Here is a 23,768-nt window from a genome sequence, read left to right as displayed (position 1 = left end):
TTACTTGTACCAGAGCTATAGGAAAAGGGAGATGAGAGAAAAGCATCAGAGATATGAAAATACCATCAGTAGGACGTAAATATATACACATTTTAGACTAAGGCAATCCTCATTTTGTGGAAAGGGACATTAACACAAACAATAAAAAACAGCAACTGTTTGCTTTATAGCCATTAGAAAATCTTATTACCGAAGAAATAACTAGCAAAATAAGATAGCAGCAAGCACATGCATAATTCCCTAATTTTTGCACTCCTAGCAAAGCAGGGAAGGCCAATGAAATTAAAGATGATGTTATAGGAGCGGAATGGCAGTCCTAAGATATGGCATCTTAGATTGCCTTAGAAGAGATCTCTATAAATAAACATATGTACATACATTTGCAGGCAAACATATTAGACTCCATCTGTGGATTTTAATAATGGGCATTTGGCTTAATTTTAAAACATACTTTTGGGTAATACCTTATATCATGGAGCTCAAGAGTTGAAAGACCTTAAAGAGGGCAACTCATTCGTTTTAGAGTTGTGAACCCTGCAGAGATTTGGGCACGTAACTAGTGTCACGTGATTGGTAATCCCCAGAGCAGGATTCGAACCCAGCTCTCTGGGATCCAGTCCAGTGGTCTTTCTACTGCTTTTCAAATGCCAAGATGAGATGACTTAAAGTGACCGGGAAACAACAAAGACAAAATCTCTTTCTCTGTACACACACACACACACCCTAAAACAGCAAATATGTGTTACCTATAAAAGGAAGTAATTCTATCATTTTTATCTTCTCTACCAAAAAAAAAAAATCTAAGTCTGGCAGGTATTTTAAAGAACTGTGTTGAAAGTACACTGTCTTGTTAAAGAAGGTTGAAGTTAATTGCTCATGGAAGAAACATTTCTCTGGGTGGAGGTTTATGCTTGACTCACACAGGCTTTCAGCCTAAAGTTTGTTATAGTTGAGTGATTTCTTAACCTTAATCTATTTTTCATGCAGTGGGATGACAGTCATCAGCTGAAGCCATTTCTAAGTTTCCCAGAAGTGTGGAAAAACTAAGCCAGTCATACTTGTATAACCTATTTAAAGGGCAGAATTCTACCTCCAGTTTTAAAATAATTTTTAAGAGGACCCACCCCTCGCAAGGACATTGAAGAGCTACGACGATGGCTGGTGGGTTAGTTTGTTGTCTTTTCCTGGTGGTGGTCATTCACACCTCACGATTTGGGGAGTGTGATTATTATATTTCTGAATCTTGAATTTAAAAACAATGGAAACCAAGGTCAAATGGAGCCTGGTTTTCTCAGTTCATACAATTTCTCAGTTCATACCAAAAAAAAAAAAAATGCTTGGGGTATCTTTGGGGTTCAGAACTCAAAGGCTTAAGAATCATTTAGAGTCAGAAGAAACCCGGCTGAGGCAGCCAGCTGCTCTGTGGCTGTGGAATGGTACTCACTCCAACGTCCATTCGTGGTTCTCCTCAACACTTCCCAAACCAAAGCCCACAGGACACAAAAGCACACGGGATACAAAGAAGAACGGATCCTAAAAGGCAGGAAGATGGAGTCCATTACACTGCCTGAAACAGCCGCTGCTGCAAGTTTTCATTCAAATTTCACAGTACACTCCATACTCTTCTCGTGTTTGTTTTAACATATTTACAGTATTAATTATAGATAGATAGAACAGAACAATACATGCATGGCATTATAAATAAGTAAAATTGTAAATAATTGTAAGTAAAATATAATTACAATAATAAATAATTAAATATACTAAATATCAATACTCATTTTACAATATTCATATTACACCTCCAGCGCTCTCCAACCCCTCTCCCCCTCCCCCCACGTTATTTTCTCTGTAGCATGTATTGCATCCACGGAATCATGCCATTTGCTTATTTTCTCTGGTTATTGTCTCCTCCCCTCCCTGAGGAGAGTTATTTTGTTCCCCACTGCACACCAGTGCTAAGAACAAGGCCTGGCACATAGCAGGCATAATAAATACATGTTGCATGAATGACAGAATGTTTTAAATGATGATGTGTTAAATAGGAGTGTCTGGAAGATGCATTGGCTCATAGGCACGCCTCCTTCTCGGTGGCAACTGTGCCCCGTTTGGAGGTACAAATGTGTCTTGTTTCAGCAACGATTCCTACCCACTTGCTTGGCATCATGAGATATTTCTTGACTTCTGAGCCCATAGCATGCGTGCAATGCGTCACGAGCCTGTAGCTTCAGCCATTTCTTGATTCCTGATGAATTAGGTCATTTGATTTCACTCCCCAGTAAATGTCCTCTATTTCATGAGGCTGGTCTTCTGTGGCCTGCACGTGCCTGGATAATGCTGCTTTCACTGCCCGTCTCGACCCTTCTCCCCCCTCACAGCGCAGCCTGGCCAAACCGCTTCTGGGACCTTAGCCTTCACTTCGTGGTCCCAATACCAAGGCCAGTCTTTCTAGGGCCAGAGAATGGATATGTGTGGGCTCTGGCCTGAGAGAAAAAACAAGCTGACTTCAAAGTGTATATAGGAATTCTGAAAGAAAGTACAATGGTGTAAATTAGTGCTTCTTCTACTAAACCATGAATACCAGTCATGGACTCGCTTAAATCCATCTTTCTTCTCAGTTCTCAGGAAAACATTTACTTTCTTTCATCTGTGGCAACTTCAGACATGAAAAGCTTTATCCTTGGCCTGACCACAGCCCCTTGATGAGATGTAGTCGGGCTTTAAAAGCATGTTTTTGCTAGTTATTGACAGTTCTGAGCTTACTTACAAGTGAGCCAATTTGTTATTCTTAGAGAGTATCCCAAGCTACCGTGTTTATATCAACACATTTAATATGAGGCCCTTACCCAGACCTTCCCAGTACCTTGCCAGGTACTCCTCTAAGCCGATTACATACATTAACTCCTTATTCTACAAAACAACTTTACTATTACATAGATACTACCATTATTTCTATTTAACAGATGGGGAAACTGAGGCACCAATAGAGGATAAGTAAGGACACGTAGCTGCTCAGTTCCAGAGCCGGGATTGGGACCCAGGCCTGGCTCCTGAGACCCTGGGCTTAACTACATTTTTTCTTCTTCTGGTCAGAGAAAGACCCCGCCCACTGCCTCTCTCTCAAATCATCTCCCAGTCCTACCACAGTAAAGGAATTGCAATCGGGCTGAAACCACTTCAGTGACCCTTCTCCATTCTTTCATCCAACACACCCATCTCTTCAAAGGCCCCAGTCGTTTTCACTCTCTGAATTTTTTAAATGGAATATTTACGAATGAAAAATGCAACCACTACATGCCATGATCTGAAGGGAGTCTGGGGAAGATGGAGCCAGTGCTGCTCTCTGGAGGGGTCGGGGAAGGAGTGTCGTGGAGAAACTGGGTGTAGAGAGGTCTCTTTTGTCGCCCTGAACTGCTGCTGTAGGAGCTTTGGGGATGGAAGGGGAGGAGAGGATGCCAGAGACATTCCAGGCAGAACAATGGCTCTGACTGCTGGGCCACTGCCTCCAGGGATTCGGGAGAGAAGGGAGTTAATATGGTCCCGCTATTTTTGGGCCTGAGTGATTCTAATGAGCGTGTCATTACCTGAAATAGGTCTATCAGGAAGCTAATCGGATTCAGGGAGAACAAAAAGTTCCTTTTAGAATCTTTGTCATCATCCCCGTGGAAATGTTCAACAGTTGGAAGACACCATAAGTGCGCATTTAATGAGCGCCCTTCAAGTGTCTCCCAGGGCACATGTTAAACCTCCACCAGTAATTACAGTGAAAGGGCGCTGAGCTGCAAGGCCATGGTCCCCCGGTGCGTTAGGACGGCCACCAGGGGAGGACGGGGCCCTGTGACCTGAATGTAAGGCGCCTGCTAGACAGCCTCCCCCCTCACAGCGGCAAGTGACTTTTCTTTGTCACCTCAGAACTCTCAGAAAGTGACAGCCTCCTTAGTGATGCGGCAAACGGGTGAAGTGCTTGGTGCCCAGACTTGTTCTTACCTCCCACTAATTTTTTTTTTTTTAAATACCCACTGTTGCGGTCTTGAACCCCCAGCGCTGCGTGTTCCCCGGAGGCCGCGGCCGTGCGAGGAGGCGCGCCGGGGGCACACGCAGACGCGACAGCCCACCGCGGGGACTTCCCACGGGACGCGGGGCCTCCGGGGCAGCCCCCCGAGGGGTGCGCTCCGAGGCGCACAGGCTGCCCGGCGGTGCCACGGGAGCGTGTGCGGGGTCCCGCCGCCCTGGTGACTCCCGGGGACACGCAGCCCCCGCCGGGTCTGGGACGGGTGCCCCTTCCCCGCTGTCTCGGGCGCGGGGACCCCCCCACGGCCTGCGGCGGGGGGGGATGCACGTGGGGGGTGCACGTGGGGGGTGCACGGCGCGGGGGTGCACGTGGGGGGGGATGCACGTGGGGGTGCGCGGCGCGGGGGTGCACGTGGGGGGGATGCACGTGGGGGGGGATGCACGTGGGGGGTGCACGGCGCGGGGGTGCACGGCGCGGGGGTGCACGTGGGGGGGGTGCACGTGGGGGGTGCGCGGCTTGGGGGTGCACGTGGGGGGGATGCACGTGGGGGGTGCGCGGCTTGGGGGCGGCCGGAGGCCTCGGCTGCGCGGGGGAGGGCGCCCCGCGTGGCCGGCCGCTCGGGCGCGATCCAGGCCGGGTTTTGCGGGCGGGGCGGCCTGTAGGCCCGGGAGGCGCGGGCCCGGCCGCCGGCCGCACGGGGCGCAGCGCGGCCCGCGGCTCCGGGGCGGCCGAGGCGGCTGCGCGCCGCTCGCTCCCCGCCGGCCCCGCCCCGCCCGCCCCGCCGCAGCCCCGCGCCGGCCCCGCGCGCAGCCCGCGCCCGCAGGCGGCCCCTCGCGGCCGGGGACGCGGCCGGCATGCAGGCGCGCCGCCTGGCCAAGCGCCCCAGCCCGGGCGGCCGCCGCGGGGGCCCCCCGCCCGCCCCCGGCCCCGGCCCCGGCCCCGACTCCGGGAGGCCGCCGCTGCCGCGCGGCGTGGGCTCCGGCCCCACGCGGGTCCCCGGGGCCGCCGCGTCGCCGCTGCTGCTGCTGCTCGGCGAGGAGGACGAGGACGAGGAGGGCGGGAGCCGGCGGCGCCGGGCGCTCGGGCGGGTGCGGGAGGAGCCCCGAGGGGGCGCGGACGAGGACGACGACGACGACGAGGACGACGACGAGGACGCGGCCGTGGAGCTGGCGGACGGCGACGACGACGACGACGACGGCGAGGAGCGCTTCGTGCCGCTCGGCCCTGGCCGCGCGGGGCCCAGGGTTCCGGCCCGGGGCGCGCTCAAGGTGCGTGGGGCGCGGGGCCCGCGGGCCGTGGGGGGCGCGGGCGGCCGGGGGGGGGGCGCGGGCGGCGTGGGGCGCGGGCGCGGGCGGCGTGGGGCCGGCTCCCCTCCCCTCCGCCCCGCCCCGGGCCCCGCACCCCCCCCCCCGGGCCCCGCACCCCCCCCCCCCCGGCCGCTGCCCGGGGCTCGCAGGCCGCTCAGCTCTGCCGCCTCGCGCGGCCGCGGGGAAAGGCCACCTGTCCCCGCGAGGTCGGGAACTTGCAGGTGGGACGAGGCCGGCGCCGGGCAGCGCCAGGTGGGGACGTGCGCGGCAGCAGGGCTGAGACACCAGTTTCCCCGGGAAGCAGGACTGTCCCCTCCTCCTGCTTTGGAGGGCGAGTCGGGCTCTGTGCAACTAGCAAGCAGCTTCCCCTGTCAATCTCTCAGCCTGTCCTCATCCAACGAGGATTGGGGATGAGCTCCCGTCACCGCAGGCCCCGGGAGGGAACCGGTAAGCCCGGCGCGGCGACAGCCCAGCCCTCGGTGTCTGCATGCATTTTGCGGCCAGCTGTTCGCGGTGCCTCCTGCCCTCCCGGTTTAAAGTCGACATTGTGTAGCATTTGGGCTGTTTTTCCCTCCTCAAAATTGCAATGAGCCAACAGGCGGAAATGGGGGAAATGGGGAAGGGGGGGGGTGGATTTAGCATTGGAAATGGATGTGAGTTTCTGCTGAGGCTTCCAGAGAAGTCTCTGGGCGCCGAAACACCGAGAGATGGTTGCATTTGTGTATCTTCAGGAGATAAGGGGGTTGTTATTACACAACTGACTGGCTGGGCTTCCAGGCGTGCGATTGGACAGGCAAACCACTCCGGGGTTCCTGCACAGTGTGTGTTGCTAAGAAGTTTTGAGGGCAGCAAGTGGTAAGGATGGAGTGAGTGGTTTTTCTTCAGAGTGGTTCTTAAAGTCAACTGTGTAACTGTTTCCCAGACTTCTCAGAAGATATTGGCATATCAGGAAGAAAAAAAAAATGCACAAACGAGTGAGCTTCATGGAGACTTTTTTTCCCTTAATTTTGTGAGGGCTTGCATAACAGTGGGCTCCCCAAAGCATGAAATTGTACTTCCAAAGAAACATTTAAAACATCAGCATTGAGAAAAGCCCCAGAGTAGGCATGATCACACATTTCATTCCTAGACCACCCTGGAAGTATCTGCTCTGGGAGTGAGAAATTTTCAGCGAGCCGTCATTTGGGATGACAGTTTTTGACAGTTGCTTGCTGGCATCCAAACCATGACCGCAATCGTTACCACGGCCTATTGAAAAGCCTACATTGTATGGCTACAGGACATAGCTGGGTTTGGAATTAAGTCATATGGCATCAATGACATGGCGTAACAAGAGTAAGTGACTCCTTAGCATTTTCGTCCAGAGATATTGAAAATATGTCTTGTGGTTTGAACAGTGGTTGCACAGTTTGTGATAGAAAAATTAATTGTAATTTCTGCTCCGTGATCAAACAACCCCAATGTAGGAGGGGAAAATCAACTCTATAAAAACACAAAACTGGGGCGTGATCATTCACAGTATCAAAAAAACTTTTCCCATCGGACAAATTTCTGTTCAGTTCTCTCAAACTGGGCTTTATTTCATGTTTTGGTTTTCCGGCAACTTTTTAAGAATGTATATATTGAGTAGTTTGAGGTATAATTTGTGTAATTTTTACTGCTTTCCAGTCGTCTTAACACTGCATCTGAAGACATTTTCTGATGGGAGAGAACAGGATCAGTTTATTCTAAGGCATATAAAAATGCCAACATCTTATACTTATGCATTCATTTATTCAAACATTTATTGAGCACCTACTGTGTGCCAGGTGCTCTTCTAGAACACAGCAGTACACACTTTCCAGGTGCTTACATCTGGTGTGAGGAGTCCGAGCAACTACCAACCAAACAAACAAATATGCATGGTGCTTTGAGATTGTGATGTACGCTATGAGGGAAATAGTGGTATCTCCGAGTCTGGGAGGAAGAAGAGAAAGCTGTTATGGGGAAGACGGCCGTAGGAGGGGGCATGTGACCTGAGATCTGAGACATGCAGCTTGAGAAGCTCTTCCCAGGAAGAGGGAATAACAACTGCAAAAGTCTTGATGTGGGAAGCAGGAAAAGGTGAGTGTGGCTGGAACGGGGTAGGTAGGAGGCAGGTCAGGGAGGCAGGTCAGGTGGGGGCCAGCAGCATAGAGCCTGGTGGGCCTTGACGAGGTAGAGTGTGAAGCCTCTGGACGTTTTAAGCAGTAAAGGCATACAAGGTAGTTTGTGTTTTTAAGAAGGCCATGCCGCGTGGAATATAGAGGACAGCGGGGAGAAGCAGGGATGTCTGTGAGGTGGCTGTTTCTGTAGTTCAAGCCAGAGGTGAGGGCAGTTTGCCCGAGGCTGATTGGTGCCGGATCAGCGAGGAGCAGACAAATTCAGGATCTGTTGTGAAGAGTGGCGGGGGTGAAGGAAAGAGAGAATCCAGCGCGAGGCCCCGATGTAGAGGTTGGTCTGATGTAAAGGTTGGTTAGGCGAGCCGTTTGCTAAGATCAGGAACACCAGGAGAACAAAAGACTGGCGTTCTGAGTCGGACACGTTAAGTCTGAGATGACAGTTAGACGTCCAAGTGCAAACTGCAATTAGGCAGATGGCTGTAGGATGTGGAATGGAGGGGAGAGGTCGGGGCTAGAGAGAAAACTCGGGGCATCACCAGCACGTTGCTGTCATTTAAAGCTGGGACTAGAGAGGGAGTGCAGTGGGCCAGGGCAGGAGAGCCTTGGGCCAGACCCTGGGACACAGCAGTGTCTCTGTAGGACGTTTGAGTGAAGGAGGGGAAGGCAGAAAGGTGAATGATGGAAAACTAGAAAATGTGAAGTCTGGTCAGCCAAGAGAAGAAATAGTTCTAAACGTGAGGCCTGCTGAGAGGTGTGGAATCCGACGGAGATACTGAATAAGATAAGGATAGAGAGGTGTTCACTCCGATTCGATGATGTGGAACTACTTGGTGTCCTTGACAAAGGAGTGTGAAGTCAGTGATGGGACCAGAGTGGGCTGAGCACTGAATGGGAGGAGCGGATGCAGCGAGACCGATGGAAAACTCTTTTAACACATGTTGTTGGAAAAGAGAGCAGAGAGAGGGGAACACGTGGAGCACGTACTTTCTCGGTTCTCCTAAGACAGGATACAGTAGACTCTCCGTGCAGTGATTGCAGCGTGATGGGAATTACTTGGTAGAAGGAGAGCACGTTCGTTTTCTATTGCAATATAACAAATGACCACAAAGCTTTCAGCTTGCAACAGCTCTCACAGTGGCTGTGGGTTAGGAGTCAGGCTCAGCTTCCCTGGGTCTGTGCTAAGTGTCACCAGCTGCAGCCGAGGCGTTGGGTGGGCTGTGTTCTCATAAGGAGGATGGACTGGGGAAGAGCTCACGTCTGAGCTCACGCAGGTCGGTAGCAGAATTCAATCCCTTGCATCTGTGGGTCTGAGGGTCCCAGCTTCCTGCTGGCTGCCACCTGGAGGCTACCTTCAGCTCCTAGGGACCCCTTCCCCACCCCACCTTTACTTCACACAGTGCTTTGTCACCTGGGCTCCCTCAGCATGGCCTCTTACTTCATCAAGCCGGCACGGAGGATCTTAGCACCTGTCTGCTAGTGAGCTAGAGTCTCACATTATGCCCTGTAATCACAGCAGCAATAATAGTCTGTTATCTTTGCCATTTTCTGTAGGTTAGAGGTGAGTCCTGGGTTCCACCCATACTTAAGGGGAGGCGATATACAAGGAGTTGAGGATCGCTGGGTGTCACCTTAGGGAGGAACCAAAGGTGCAGCCAGAGGAGAGACGAGTGCAGGAGGACAGCCCTTGGAAAATCCATTCCGGAGGGACCTGGACCCCAAGGACAGTGGTTGGCCTTTGACAGAAGCAAGAGCCCTTCTCTGCATTGAATTACAGAGAAGGTGGAGACAGTGAACCCAGAGCTGGGTCGTTGTACATAGGTGCTGGTCAGATGACGGCTTCCGTTTTCCCCTTGTAGCAGGAGAGAAGCTCGTCCACTGAGAGCGAAGGAGGTTTGAAGTAAGAGCTGAAGGCATGACGTAGCGCTGTGGGACAGCAGGAGAGCAGACATACTTGGGCGATCAGAGCGAGTGCCAGGCAGATCAGGGACCCCGCTGGTGTTTGTGGTTCCGGGCATGCGATTCCCCAACGTTATTCCATTGGCTCATGCACAGAGCAATCATAATAATGAAAAGAACCCAAGCTTACGCTGATTGGGTGCCTACTATGGTCGGCACAAGTACAGTGTACAGTCTCCTTTCAACGTCATGACTGCGCGCCGATCATTCAGGCCTTATCGTGATCGTCTTCATCTTCCAGAAGTGATGAGCCCACTACTTAAAGACACACAGGTGTTAAGTGGCAGAGGAGGGACTTAAGCCCTGGGCAGACGCACTCCAGCGCTGACGCCCTTACGCCTTACCCTCCACTGTCTCTTACAGACAAAGGAGACAGCTGGATTGAGCAGGGCCGCGCTTCAGCCGGGTGGGTGAACAGAGCGAAGAAAGGGAAGAACATATTACTGAGGGAGGTGGCACGGTTGTGACTGTAACGATGGGCAGGGGACCTCAGAAAGGGCGGGTGGTGAAACAGCCGTGGCTCCATAGATGGGAGAACACAAAGGGTGAACCAGGGAAATCCGCGAAAGAGTGGGTGTGAAATGCAGGACAATTTGGGTTCCCAACTAATGTTATCACGTATGAATGTTTGCTGACCGTATGAGCCAGGGACTGTACTAAATGGTGTCTCTGAGGGAGGATCTCATGAGACAGGGTGACTTGGGAATCACTGTGTCCCCTGGTCCAACTGAGGACACTGGCTTAGAAGTGTTCCAGCACACACAGCCGTGTGGACACAGGTGGGGGCACGGCTGACACCCACGGCCTGCGCTGTTAATCCCTGGACCAGAATCCTTGGGCTCTCCCTGTATTGATTTGGGATAAGTATGCCCTTCTATTTATTTCCAGGACGATTTGAGATTGCTGAGGGGGTAAAAGAATACATGCTACTATGTATCTGATTCCTTTCACCATCACCGATTTAGGCTTTAAATGAGACAACAAGAGAAACTTTGTATTGTATCATTTTCCATGTCTGATCCAAGAAAGCTTACACATTTACCATCGGTGGTAAGATTCCACACCCCTCCCTCCAAATATAGAAATAAAATAACTAACCTCCTGGCAGAGTACACAGTCTCTTCAACCAGAGTTTAATCAAGAAAGGTCCAAGGCCACTGTGAAAGGGAGGAAGGATTCTAGAATCTGTTTGTTCCTCAGTGGAGGCCACGCAGCGGCGGCTCAGATAATAAGGCCCAGGGCTGTGCATTGTGAGGCTGTGGATTTGTTCAGGGCCCAGAGAATCTGAAGGGGTTGATAATTTACTGGTGTAGAAAGGAGGAAAAGGCTGGACACGGGAGCCTGCGAGGAGTTCTCGCCAGATGTCCTCTAGCGGAAAACTGCGGAGAAAGGCTTTTCAATGAGGTGCTATGTGTCCAAGTTCCCGCTTGCGGTGCGCAGTAGATACTAATCGGATGGAAGCCGCTTCCCGTGTGCCAGCTCTTCAGGGATGGCCGACACAGCTATGAGTCTATCTCTTGAATATCCGATGACGGTAAGAAGCCTTTGGCAGAGACTGTGTAGCAAACACTGAATTCCAATTTGCTAACAAGCATGTGTCTTGCAAATGGTCTTGGTGTTGGCTGCAGCGAAAGGCATGTGCTTAAGATACCACACAAAGTTGTCATTCACTGCTGAAGTTGGAAGGGAAACAGAGATTATCTAGTAACCCGACACGCTCGTTTGACCACTGACAACCGAGGCTGCAAAGGTGAAATGTCTGTCCAGCTGGGGCTGGGGGCGAAGCAGGTGGGCCCAGGATCAGGGCCCTGGTCTGCCAACCCCAAGTTCCCGCCCTCCTTTCCAGGTTCGTTCTCTGAGCCTGGAATGACCCCTCAGAGTTGCAGATAGAAAAACCACAATTTTCTCAAGTGGTCTACCACTCACTGCTTGTCAACTTCTGTTTGGGCAAAGTTCTTGCTTCGTAAAATACCTCAGGGAGAAGGGCTCGCTGTGGCTTTGGTAGGATGGGTAGGACCCTCTGTGAGCCCTGCTGGGCCGGGTCCCCCTCCCCGAGCACTTCCCACGGGATGTGTGCACTCACTCAGAGGAGGGCCACCACAAGAGATGGGCTCCATCTCGTTGTGAGTGGCTGGCCCAGGACGCCTGGTGTGGTGAACTGGCCTGGAAGACGGGATGTGTACTCAGCCCTTAACCCGGGCCTCTCCTCCTTCACCAAGATGTTGCTGCTAGTGGACCGTGGATTGTTCCATAACACAAGCATTGGAAAAAAGGGGAGAGAGAGCTTCAGCCTAGCCCTTCCCTGAATCTGTAGCCCCGCCTCTTGGGGAGATGGATCCAGAGAAAGCTACAGTCATGTGTGTGCACCTGACCTCTTAAAATGCAGGGACCCTATTCTTTATTAAACCTGTAGCCGTCAGAGTTCTGTGTCCTCCACCCCGGGAGGATGGGGGCGGGGGGACGCAGGGGGGTCTTTCTCGCCCCATAGCACTGTGCGGTATCAGAACTTCTGATCTGCAGGGAACGACCAGTATTGTCACAGAGACTTGAAATAATGCCTGCTCAAGTCAGGGAAACTTGACCATTTACTTGCCCCCTACCATGTCTTATTAAGGACAATGCCTGATTTCCATTAGACATTCTGACACATCGGAGATGCTGGGAGACCCTCATCACCACCCTTCTGGCCGGCCACATCTGGGTCATTGAAACCAGGATGAGTTTCTTTGGTTTTGCTGTCCATGTTCCCATCCACTGTTCTGTCGCTAGATGTGTGAGGTGGGCCCCTGGTGCCATGCTTCTGAGACCCTGTGGGAAGTAACAGTGACAGGGCTGCCTTCCACTTTCAGGGAGCCCACCGCCTAACAAATCCCTGCCAAGTTGTCTAGATGGAGGTTCGGGGGACCCTTTCCTCTTAATCCTCTTGGCAAGATTCGCTCTGTCGAGAGACCTTGGCTGCCACAATTTGGGGTGGAATTGTGATACGTACCCGAAAACATTTGTAGCCAGTCTGTATGGAGAAGAGTCTGTGGTTTGGCCAGGAAGTAATTCCTGAGTGGTTAGTCAAGGGTGAGTTTAGGTCCCTGAATTTGGCAAATAACCTTAGTTGCTGTCATTTGCTGGATGGAATGGAACAGAACACAACCTGAGACTCCTGGAGCAGAGTCACAGTGACTGAGTCTTTACACTTTGTTGAAGATACTGCTTTAGAAAATCCAGTGTTACAGTGAAATGTACGCAGGGCAAACAGGCTCGACTCCAGGGTTTTGAAGGAGAGCCTGTGGCTGTAGGGCAAGGACCTTGCAAAAGACCACGGAGCCTCGAGGTGCCAAGCGCTGAAGGGGTGGGTGCCTCCCAGCATGCTGTCCCAGCAGTCACCGTGACACACGTGCTCTCCTTACATTCTCGTCGTAATGGAAGGCTTGGTGAATGTGAAGTCTCCCCGATTTCAGACTCATCGGGCATGCCTAGTTAGAATTAGTGAGTGTCCAAAGTGCTGTGGCATTTTAAATCTAATTCTCTGAAAGGCTACGTGCCTTGAAACACCACGTGATGAAACTCGCAGACAGGATAACTTTAGTTCATTAACATGACCTTCATGGTGGGCTTGTTAGTGAGATGGAGAGAGCAGGCTTGAGTCAAAGCAGGTGACCCCACTGGCTGCCCCAGCCCACGGTCACCTCAGCGTAGCTCAAGCAGCAAACAAATAACACAGGCTCTGGGTTCAAATGCTGGCTTTCCACTTGCTAGTTGTGTGACCTTATCAGGTTACTTCCTATCTCTGTGCCAGTTCAGTGCTATGACCTAAAATTGGGATAATATTGTTCTGGCATCATCTATTGTTGTTGAATGTGGCCCAGAGACCTCCTGGAATGAGACATGGATGGCTGTTTGTTTCCGTTACGGTTTCAGAAAGGGATCTTTTCTAACACTTTGAGGGTCCAAAAGGCCACAGTCATTTTAACGGTCCCCTGCTACCCAGGCGTTTCCGAGAGCCGCTTCCTGCAGTGGCTCTGCTCCTCTGAACGCTGTGGTGTCCTTTGTGTGTGGTGAGCTTCTGTCTTCCCTCTGCAGCTCAGGAAGCTGTGAGCCACTTTCTACTGATGCGAAGGGGACAGGGACGTTCTATCTCCGGGGTCATCAGTCCATTCAGACCTACACCACTTATATTGGGGAAAAGCTGGCTGCCACCCAAGCGGGCAGGAAAAGGCTGACCACACATGTTGCTGAAAGCTGTAGTGCAAACACAGTGACGTCACCATCCCCCCTGGACGCTGCGTGTGGCTGAGCCTGTCTGAGCGGGTTGGTCCTTCCCTCATCCTCGGCCTTGGTGCAAGAGCCTGCTGTGCTTTTGTTGGCGAAGAAGTCATTCTTTATTCTTTGCATAGGTGAGGATTTCCACAAAGTTACCTCTAAACTCTTGTATCTCCCTGCTTCTACTACTGGGGAGACATCAGAAAGGGCCGGTGAGGACTCTGGCTGAAGACCTTGGAGGGATTTCAGTTAAGAACAGAGATACAGACTTTTTGTTTAAGTTATAAACTATTTTAAATATAGAGGGAATTGGAAGAGTAGTACAAAATCCATGTACCTAAAAAGAAGTTATTGATCACAGATGGCCAGAGCCTTTCGAATTTCTAAGGAGGTGAATGTAGATTGTAGCATTTACATATTTATTGGAGTATAGAGACTTTTTTGTTTTCCTATAGTATCTTTCCCTTGGGATACATTTTGGGAAATACTGATTTATAATTACTTTTCTAAATGAGAAATCCATGGATAAGTGGCTTATCCTTGGGATGAATAATGAAAACTGCTTTATTAAAGAACTATATTGTCACACGCTCAGAAAACCGTTAAAATGTTGTTAGTGGGTCATGTAAGCTTTGAAATATTTTTCCTCATAAGCTGATAATTTCTTCAGTATCCAATTTCTTTAAAAGAAGAAGTATTTCACGTGGTAAATTTTCACTTGTATATCTGTGAATACCATTCTCATGTGTGAAATTTGAAAACTGGTGGAGAACACAACTTTTCTTGGTAGATCAGGCTCCGCGATGAGTCTGGTGGGGAAAAAGGGAGGTGTGAGAAGTGGATCATAACAGAATCAAACAGTGCCCAGGGAGCAGAACAATCACAGGGGTTTATACCCAGGAAAGGGTATACAACAATAGGTTTTCCACATTCTAAAAGGAAAAAGATTGAAACCATCAGAAGAGTCTAAATGAAACGAGCATATAAATGCAGTAAGGTATTGGGACTGACACATTTTCTGTCAACACCAGTGTGGGTATTGCAGACAAAGGGGTTCAGCATTTGTGAACGCTGAATACCTTGTGTAAGGACTATTGGCTATTGCTCCGTGTGCATTTCATCCAACATTTAATGCATTAGAATTTTGAGAGTACCCTCATGGCTAACTTCACTCGGTCCTCTTGGTAATCTTGGGTGGTGGGTATTATTATGTCCATTTTATAGATGGGGAAAAATAAGTCCTAGATAGGAATGGGGCAGTTTCTGTCAAAACTGTGCCTACTCTGTACCAGCCACTTAGCTGGATGCAGAGAGTATGCTATCGAACAAGTGGTCCTCATGGGACAATCAATTTCTTGGGAGAAATAGTCAAACAGATAAATTACAATATGGAATGACAGTGAAGGATAGTGAAGGTATAGGACTTGTTATAGTTTTCATTTGAGATCCTGGCAGCGGTTGATAATTTGCTAAGTTGCAAAGCCAGTCTAAGCACATATTTGCTGGCTCCTGTTCTGCACCACCACCCCCAAAATCCTTTTTTTTTTTTTCCCTCCTGTTGTTCTAAGCACAGGGAGTGGCTTTTAAACTGAAGCTTAGTGGCTAGGATCAAGGCGTGAATGATATTCGAGCTTTTAGGTTACTACGAAGAGAGGTGGAAATCCCATTTTAAAGTTGCTGTCTTTAAAAAAAGCCTTGTTTGAAAATTAGGTTTTCAGACTATGCTGTCAACATGAGATTTAGGGAAACTCTAAGCAAGTTTCTCTCATTCTGTTCTCTTGCTGTGCCGTGCTGAGTGGGTTGGAAAGGAGCGCTCTGCTTAGGCAGTCCCTCTAAGCTTTGCTTTGCTAAGTATTTTAGGTGTATCCTTTTTTAAAAAGTTGGCACAATTGACAGGAAGGTGCTGGGGAGTAGAAATAGAGGAAAATATAGGACTTGGAGCATATCAGTTGGGAGAGAAGACTTTTGTTTTATGTAACGGGAAATGAATGCTTTTGTCCTTCTTTTTTTCACCCTTGGATTTGTGACAGCAACACATTGATTGGGTCTTGTGTCCCTGGAGTTACATGCCCATCTCTTGTACTTCTTATAATGTCCTTACCAGTCATTATAATTTCAATTTCATTATGCGGTAGCCATGACCAGAGGCTACATGACTGTTTGAAGATGGCTTGATAAATGACTTTGAAGCCTTTCTTTCTGATTCCCCCCGCCTCCTTTTTTTGTCTAATCTGCCATGTATTTGTAGATTTTCATGTTGATGGCTTCCATTCTGACTCATTCTTGCTTCAGTCTTCGTCTACCCGGGTAGAACTAGTGACGCAAAGTCGCTTCACAGTGACTTTCCAGCCATCATCATCGTCTTTCCTTCCTTCCCCTCCAAAAAACAAACAAAAACAAAAACCCCCATTTATTCTCATTTTCTGCCATATTGGTGATATTAGTACCCAATAAAAATGCTTAGGTAGAAGTGCGTGATCAACAAATGTTTACATGAATAGAACATAAGACTAAGTATGTCATTGTACAAACACTCGATCGTTTCCTTCTATCACCTTTCTTCTCCGTATCTCACCTGTTTCCAAGTCTGATTTATTTTTTCCCCATCGTGTGTGTTTGTCTTCCCCAGCTGTTACTCTCCTCATTCCCATAGTATCCTCATTGCTTACTTCTTGCCTCCAGTTTCTCCTCATTTAAGTTTGTTTTTCACGGAGCTGCTAAAATTATCGTAGGTCTTCCATCACTTTTTCCTATTAAAGGAGCGATACTTGTAGAATATTTGAAAGTCCTGATAAGAAGAAAGAAGGAACGAATAATCCCGTAGACTGCCCCTCATCCTTTATCAATAACCACCAGCCATTTACCCCGCTGTGTCTATCCTTCCAGACAGACCACACAAGTAGTGTCTCTCACTCACAGGGAGGACACCTGCCTGGCAAACTCCTTCTCTTGGTGACCTACCTTAAGACATAAAAGTAAGTTAACAGTGCTTCAGTAGCTGGACTGGATGTAAAATGACAGCTCACACTTGCAAATCTGAAAACATTTCCTTAATGTTCCAGCATGGAAAGCACTAGGCTAGGTACTTTGGGGGCTCAAAGTTAGCAGTGGTTGTTTCTTCCCAGGCATTCCCAGTGCCCGAAGGCATTGCCTTATTCACTCTTACTTCACACTCAGTCCCAATCAATGTGGTTATGTGGTTTCTTGGCCAAGGCATGAAAAGTTAGGAATAAGCAGGAAGACAGTACGTCTCTCTACTTAGAGCCAATGTTGTAAGACCAGCAGGCATGAAACTGGTGTTGATGGAGGCGTTGGGCTCTGTGTTTAAAATGCTGTACACGTGAGTGTGTGAAATAATATATGTTAATTTAACATAGTGGCAGGGAGCTCCAGAGGGCATACCACTTCTATGTTACAGTTTAATAATATTCCCAGGACCTTATGCCATTCAGAGAGGTTTGTTGTGCTCAATAGAGAGGCAAGAATATAAGGCATTTTAGAGACAGTAGCAACAAAACAGTGATTAAAGTTTACCCGTCAAAGGGGTAGCAACTTCCTTATTAAAAACTGATTTATGTGGCATATGTGCCCCGACAGTGATGGGATTACTATTTTTACTATAAGTACAACCACGTGGAAGTCCATCCCCAAATCATTTCATTCATTCCCAACAGCTGTCTAAGAGTTCTTGTCCGGGAAGCCCCGTATTGCTTTCCAGCCCTTCCTTTCCGGGTGCAAATCTTAACGTGCCAAGAGATATTCAGCCTTACTGTCTAAAGTACGTTGGGCACTTAACATACCGCGTGTTTTTCTGGGAGTCCCTAGTGACTGAGGTCCCTGGATTCCTTTCTCAACTATCGCTCTCTCGAAGTGGGATTGCCCCCTAGTGGGATTCACCTACAGGAAAAGTGAGCCCCACCTGCACGTGGCTATAACACTCAGGATCCTGGACACGCGAGGATTTTCTCTCTTAGCCCTGGTGCTCTAAACAGGAGTCCTAAGCGGGGCTGCCAGGGTCCGCTGGGGAAAACAAAACCCGTCCCAGCCTGCACAGTTGTCTCAAGGGTTCTCCCTACATCGTGGGAACTATCCCAGCCCTATTTTCCAAAGCCGAAACAATAGCGCACACAGTCCGGCATGCTGGTGGCTGGGGACCATCAGGAAGCAAGCCTGCTCCTCGCCAGCCCCTTTCCCATGGTCCCCGCCTGAGGTGTTCCTGTCCAGTAGGGGGTGGCTGGTATTTACAGCCGCGCCTTCGAGCTCTGTTGGTAATGAGCTCACGAGTGCTGGGAACCTGGGAGAGGGAACGTTAACGGACACAGGGGAGTCCACGAAGGCTTTGGAGTAAATGATCGTAGCTCTAAGTCTAACAGCTGCGAGAGAGACTGTAAAGTGGAGAATAAGGTGAATGGCTCTCTAGACCATTCGCCTTATTGCCACAAGAGCCCACGGGAGCCAGAGGCCAGGGGGGCAGGTGGGAGGATGGTGATGGCGGTGGGGGGGCAGGCCCCGGCCAGGAGGGGGCCAGCTTGCTGACAGCCACGGACACGCATGCCAGTGTCACACTATCTCATAACATGCATTTCCGTTGCACAGGGAAGGTTTTCTTGGAGGGAGGGGTTCAAGACTTTTTATCCCGTGCATGTGTCATGTATGGTTTTTAAGTGGTAGTTGTATAAATACAGAAATAACAAGCTGTGCAAAGATCACGATAGCCTGCCCATTCTGGAAAAAAAGAAAAATAAAACACAAAACGCTAACAGCTAAATTTCTATGTTAGAGAATCCTAACAGCAAACCGAAGACAAGGGACTTTACTCCCGTACCACGCAGGCGAGATAAAGCAGGTAATGGGGCCGTAATGAAAAGCTAGCGCCCACATTAGCCCCAACCTAGTACATGATTGACACGCAAATATAAATAAAAGCTACAAAATCAGCAAAATCGCACTAAAGTTGAGGAACATCCTAAAAAGTTAGCATTACTTACGAATGTAAAAACTACACGTATTTCAGGAAACACTGACATGAAACACAACAAAAGCTAAATTGGAGTCCCGGTGTTACACTCATAGGGCAATAAAAGCAAAGAAGTTTTATTGGGAGCAAGAAAAATTGCAGTCTGAAAAGAAACATGTCAGTGAGCCTTTCAGCGATATGGCAAGCTCCAACATGTACAAAATTATCATGAAAGTTTCCGTCTTCATGTTCAGACCTTAACAATCCATCATCTTCAGAGCCAGGCAAACAGTGCCTGAAAAACCAGCATCCTGGCCAGAGTCTCACGATGGTCTCTGTTGCTGGAACTCACTGCTGAGCTCATCCACGTAACCCCGGACGGAGAACACCTGTCCAGTCCTTTCTGTGTTTGGTGGCGAAGCTTCTATTCAGCTGGAACTGAGCATCACAGCAATGCCCTCGTTACCTTTGAGAGACACAGATTAGAACAGTAGTCAATTTAAATCTAGAGGGAAAAAATGAATTCCACCCCCAATGTGTTTGTTGTGTGCGGCTTCTTTCTGTGAGAAAAGGACCTGTGTGTCCCCGCGATGTTTTTTGTGGCTGTGCTTGCCCCTGGGGAGGGTGGAGGGAGGGAAGTGGTATAGCATCTGGGAAACCACTGGCCGCCCCCTTCCACGTGTAATGTGGTACCCTAAGCGCAGCACTTACTGGGGTGTCTGTTCTTCCGGATACGAAGCCCCTTTCTTATGGGTTATTCTATATAAATGAAGTTATTTGCCTCGGATTTGTTCAGATTTGCAGTAGAACTGTGGGACAAACATACCTCTGTATCTTTTTTCCCTAAGTTCATATGATATTTAAGTTAGACTATGTAACTCTCAAACTTTGTGCTCACCTAATCCCTTAATGGTTTTCCACACGCGTCCTCAACTAGATTTTTAGCTGCTCGAAGCTGTCTTTATCATGTTAATCCCCCAGTGTGGACTGGGACGGTAGTAAGTGGCTGCTTATTGTGTCATCTGTGTTAAGGATGATGGCATGGCGGACAGTTCAGAGGCCTGAGTCTTATTTTTGGTCTGGCGCTTAACTGCTAGTGCAATCTTGACTAACGTCCTGTATTGCTGCTTCTTCCTTTATTCACCTGTAAAATGGTGGTAGACTGTGTATCTATAGCTTTTTTACCTTTTCTTTTCTTAGCTTTGGAAAGCATCTTTAACAGATCATCGTAAATTCACCTGCAGCTGTAAAAAAATACACAGAACCCCCCGGCGTATCGGCGTATCGTCGGCCTTGCTACCTTGTTGCATAATTAGTGCACTGTCACACGCAGGACACGGATGCAGACAGCCCACTGGCCCTCTTCAGACCTCACCAGGGCTGGACGCACCTGCGTGTGTGTAGTGTTGTCACCTGTGTAGATTCACGTGACCAAGGGCACCGTGAAGATACGGCAGTCCCATCGCAAGGATCCCTCGCGCTGCCCTTTTGTAGCCAACGCAGCCGCTTTCCCATCCCTGCATCCCTAACCCAGCCACCACTAGTCTCGATTCCTTCAAAAATGTACTGATAATGAGTCCTCGAAGCAGAATGAAGACTTGAGTGTGTGTGTGTCTCTGTGTGTGTGTGTGTGTGCACTGAAGTCTTGGAAAAGCAGGGTTACTCACGCCCTTTAGTTCATCTCCTCCCAGATACAACATCAGTTATGTGTTAAAGTGTCTGCTTAGGAAATGCACAGTTGCTGCTGGAAACTACCTGTGAGTTTCTCTCAAGGGCAACAAATAAAAAACACCAGTGGAGGGTGTGCAAGTCATTCGTCCGTGACTTGAATGCGTCCGTGACATGGGCATGGCCCGGGGTTAGCTTGGTCGGGACGACAGTCTCGGCAAAACCAAAGGCCGGTTCGTTCCCACGTGATGGATTCAGGAGAAGCTTCCCTGTTAAGACTGCGGGAGCTTCGTGGTCCGTCCTTCGAAATCTTGAACATTCAACACAACAGCCAGGAGTACAGAAGACAAAAATGTAGCTTTGCTGCATTTATTGTTATTATGACTAGAAATGAAGAGTGCCGTGTAGCTTTTGGTATAGCAGAGGCTTACCCATTTGGCTTACCCACTTGCCTTAGCAATTTTTATGAAGCTCTTTTAAGATGAGAGCACACCCTTCCCTACCTCCTGAGAATAAAAATGACAACTTAGATGTGTCAGATCCTGGAGGTTTTGACATGGAAACTCATGTCATTCAGGGCCAATAACACCCAAGTAAGAGCGACCCGGACAGGTATAATTTTGCAGATCTTTTGTGTTCTTCCTGTTTCGGGGTGTTCGCATGTGCCGCTCCTGTTCGAAATCTGGCTTGATGAGCAAGTCTGAATTCATGGTTCTGAAGGCAGTTCCTTAGCACTGCGGCCAGTGAAGCCCACAGTCTTTCAAACATATAATAGCTCCCCCTCAGGCTGGAGGACATCCCAAATTCTCAGCAGTGTTTGCAGAAGTTTGTGTCTGCTACGTGGAGCTTCTCTGTCCTTCAAAGGGGAATGCAGAGTATGGGAGCATGCCAGCTCTTTTGTGTTCTGCTATCAGCCAGGCAATTAGTGGGAGAAAGGTGAGCAGCACAGGTCACACCAACACCACTTTTAATCAAATGCTTGAACATCTTCAATGTAGCCAACACTCTTCTTATCAGCAGGCTCAGCTTCCGCTGTGAGGAAATTGAAATGCAAATGCAGGAAATGATCTGCGTTAGGTTTGGCACTGAGCAGCGCCCACTGATGGCTGTGTTTGCAGGGAGCTGCGGTACCACTGTCGCCCCAAGAGTGAGGATGGGTCTGCCAGAGGTGCCATAGGGCAACGTATTTCTAAATATGTGTTATTCTCTGCATATTAGGTTTTGGTGGTTGTGAGATGGTAAACATTTATGGAGCAGAGCATAACTGTATAGGGATGGGGTGGGGTGGGGTGGGGTGGGGTGGGGTGGGATGGGATGGGACGGTGGGACGGGACGGGACGGGACGGGACGGGACGGGACGGGACGGGCCTCCATAATTTCCATTCAATTATCTTCATGGTAAGCACCTCAAGGTGTCCAGGCCTTTGTGAAATCAAAGTTAAGAAATAGTCCACATTCAGAAACATTGTTAAAACCTAGAGTTTTGATTATCTCCACATAACATTTTAATAGCAGACTTAGTTTGAAGGTAGATTTTTAAAGTTTAAAAACTCCAAGATGAAGTAAATGAGAAAAAGAGCATTTGTTTCCTGCCTTCACGTTTGTAAGCGCCCGTCAGCTTCCGGACTCCTGAAGCGGGGTGATGGAAGACCGCCCTGCTGGGTCTGGTGGTTGTGACCGCGGCGGGGAGAACACAGATGCCACTTGCTGGCTCCCTCTCCTTCCCCGCCCGCCGATCAAATCTGGCGTCTAAGCCTGGGGTGTTATGTCCCTTCTGGCCTTGTTTCTGCCACCACCACCCAGGCGACACTCCACGAGCTCTGGCTTGGAGCTGATCACCTGTGTATTAGGTTCCTATTGCCACTGTCACACGCACTACAAATTCAGTGACTGAAAACAACACAAATTCATTCTCTTACTGGTTTGCAGGTCAGAGTCCCTAATGGCTCTCACTGGACTCATGTCGAGGTGGTGGTGGGGGGCTCCGTGTGCAGACTCGGCTGAATCCATTGCCTTGCTGCTTCTGCCTTCTGGAGGCCACCTGTATGTGCGTCGTGCAGGCCCTTCCCCGCCTTCCAGGCACGTCACTGCTCTGCTCCCATCGGTACATACCCTCCTTCTCCACTGTGCAGATGGCCTCTGCCTCCCTCTTCTAGGGACACTTGTGACTAGACGCAGGGCCCACCTGGAGAATTCAGGACACCCTGCCTCTCTCGGGGTCCTTAACTTAATCACGTCCGCCGTTACTTTTGCCATCTAAGGTGACAGTCACAGGTCCCAGGGATTAGGCTGTGGGTGTCTTTGGGGGCCATTATTCAGCCCACCACCGGCTGTCTGCAGTTCTCCTTGACATTGCAGCCAGAGCAAGGGGCACGTCTGATCTGTGACCCTCCTCCTCCCCCGTCTTGAAACCCCACTGATGGATTCCAGGATCTCAGGACCACGGCCACATTCCCGCTGAGGCGCTACCATAACAGAATACCTTAGCCTTAGCCAACAGAAATTTATATTCTCACACGGCTCTGGAGGCTTGAAGTCCACGGTCAAGGTGCTGGCAGGTTTGGTTTCTTCCGAGGTCTCTCTCCTTGGCTTGAAGATGCCCACCTTCTCGCTGTGTCCTCACTCCCGTGGTCATCCCTGGGTCTGGGTGTCACCTGTGTGCGAATCTCCTCTTCTTATAAGGACACCAGTCGGATTGGATCAGGGCCAACCCTAAGTGCCTCAGTTTACCTTAATCACCTCTTTAAAGGCCCTGTCCCCAAATACAGTTACATTTGAGGTACGGGGGCGGGGGGGTGAGGATTTCAACATGTGAATGTTTAGGAAGACACAAGTCCACCCATAACATGCGGTCTGACCCCCTCGTCTTTTGGGCGTCCTCTCAGGCCTTATACCACCCTTTTCTCTGGTGTCCAGTCTTGGTGACTTTCTTTCAAGTCTTAAATTGTGCCATGACTTCCGGCTACACCACACTTCACCTAGACAGTTCCATCTCTCATCAGACCTCAATCCAACCATCACTCTTGCTATGTCCCCCTCGCCCCCAAAATTCATATGTTGAAGCCTAATCCTCAGTGTGGTGGTATTTGGAGGTAACCAGATTTGGATGAGGTCATGGGGGGGGCAGCCCCCATGATGGAACTGAGTCCAGAGCTCACTCTCTGTGCCAGGTGAGGACACAGCTGTCTGAACCAGGAAGCCAGTCCTCACCAGACACCAAATGTGCCAGTCCCATGGTCTTGGACTTCTCGGCCTTTAGACCTGTGAGAAACAGATGTCTGTTGTTTCAGCCCCCCAGCCTATGGTATTTTTGTTATAACAGCTCAAACCAGCGAAGATGCTTTCTCAGAGTTGCCTTCCCAGACCTCTCTGATTTTCCCTCTCTCGTGTGCTCCTAGGTCTTCCATGTACCTCTCTATCCGAGCATTTCTTGTCATTGCACCATCATTCATGTTTGTGGGTTCGTGGATTTA

The 23,768-nt window shown here is 49.6% G+C and overlaps 1 protein-coding gene across 4 annotated transcripts in view; it reads left to right on the top strand.

Moving 5' to 3' along the window:
* Positions 1-4,866: 4,866 nt before the first annotated feature.
* The window catches only part of ZNF704 (zinc finger protein 704), a gene marked incomplete at its 5' end in the record, with an annotated part of 143,196 nt that continues 124,294 nt past the window's right edge, over positions 4,867-23,768 (top strand). For 3 of the 4 annotated variants that reach the window (XM_081070923.1, XM_081070921.1, XM_081070922.1), the window contains one exon: positions 4,867-5,280. In XM_081070923.1, coding sequence (XP_080927049.1) covers positions 4,867-5,280 — 414 coding nt within the window. Of the gene's footprint in view, positions 5,281-10,572; positions 10,951-23,768 lie in introns of those variants that run through there. The other variant, XM_081070924.1, reaches the window with a different exon arrangement.

This window comes from Rhinolophus hipposideros (assembly GCF_964194185.1).
Source record: "Rhinolophus hipposideros genome assembly, chromosome: 13".
Classification (NCBI taxonomy): Eukaryota; Metazoa; Chordata; class Mammalia; order Chiroptera; family Rhinolophidae; genus Rhinolophus; species Rhinolophus hipposideros.
The sequence above is the reverse complement of the archived record's forward strand: the minus strand, read 5'-3'. Positions and strand labels throughout refer to the sequence as shown.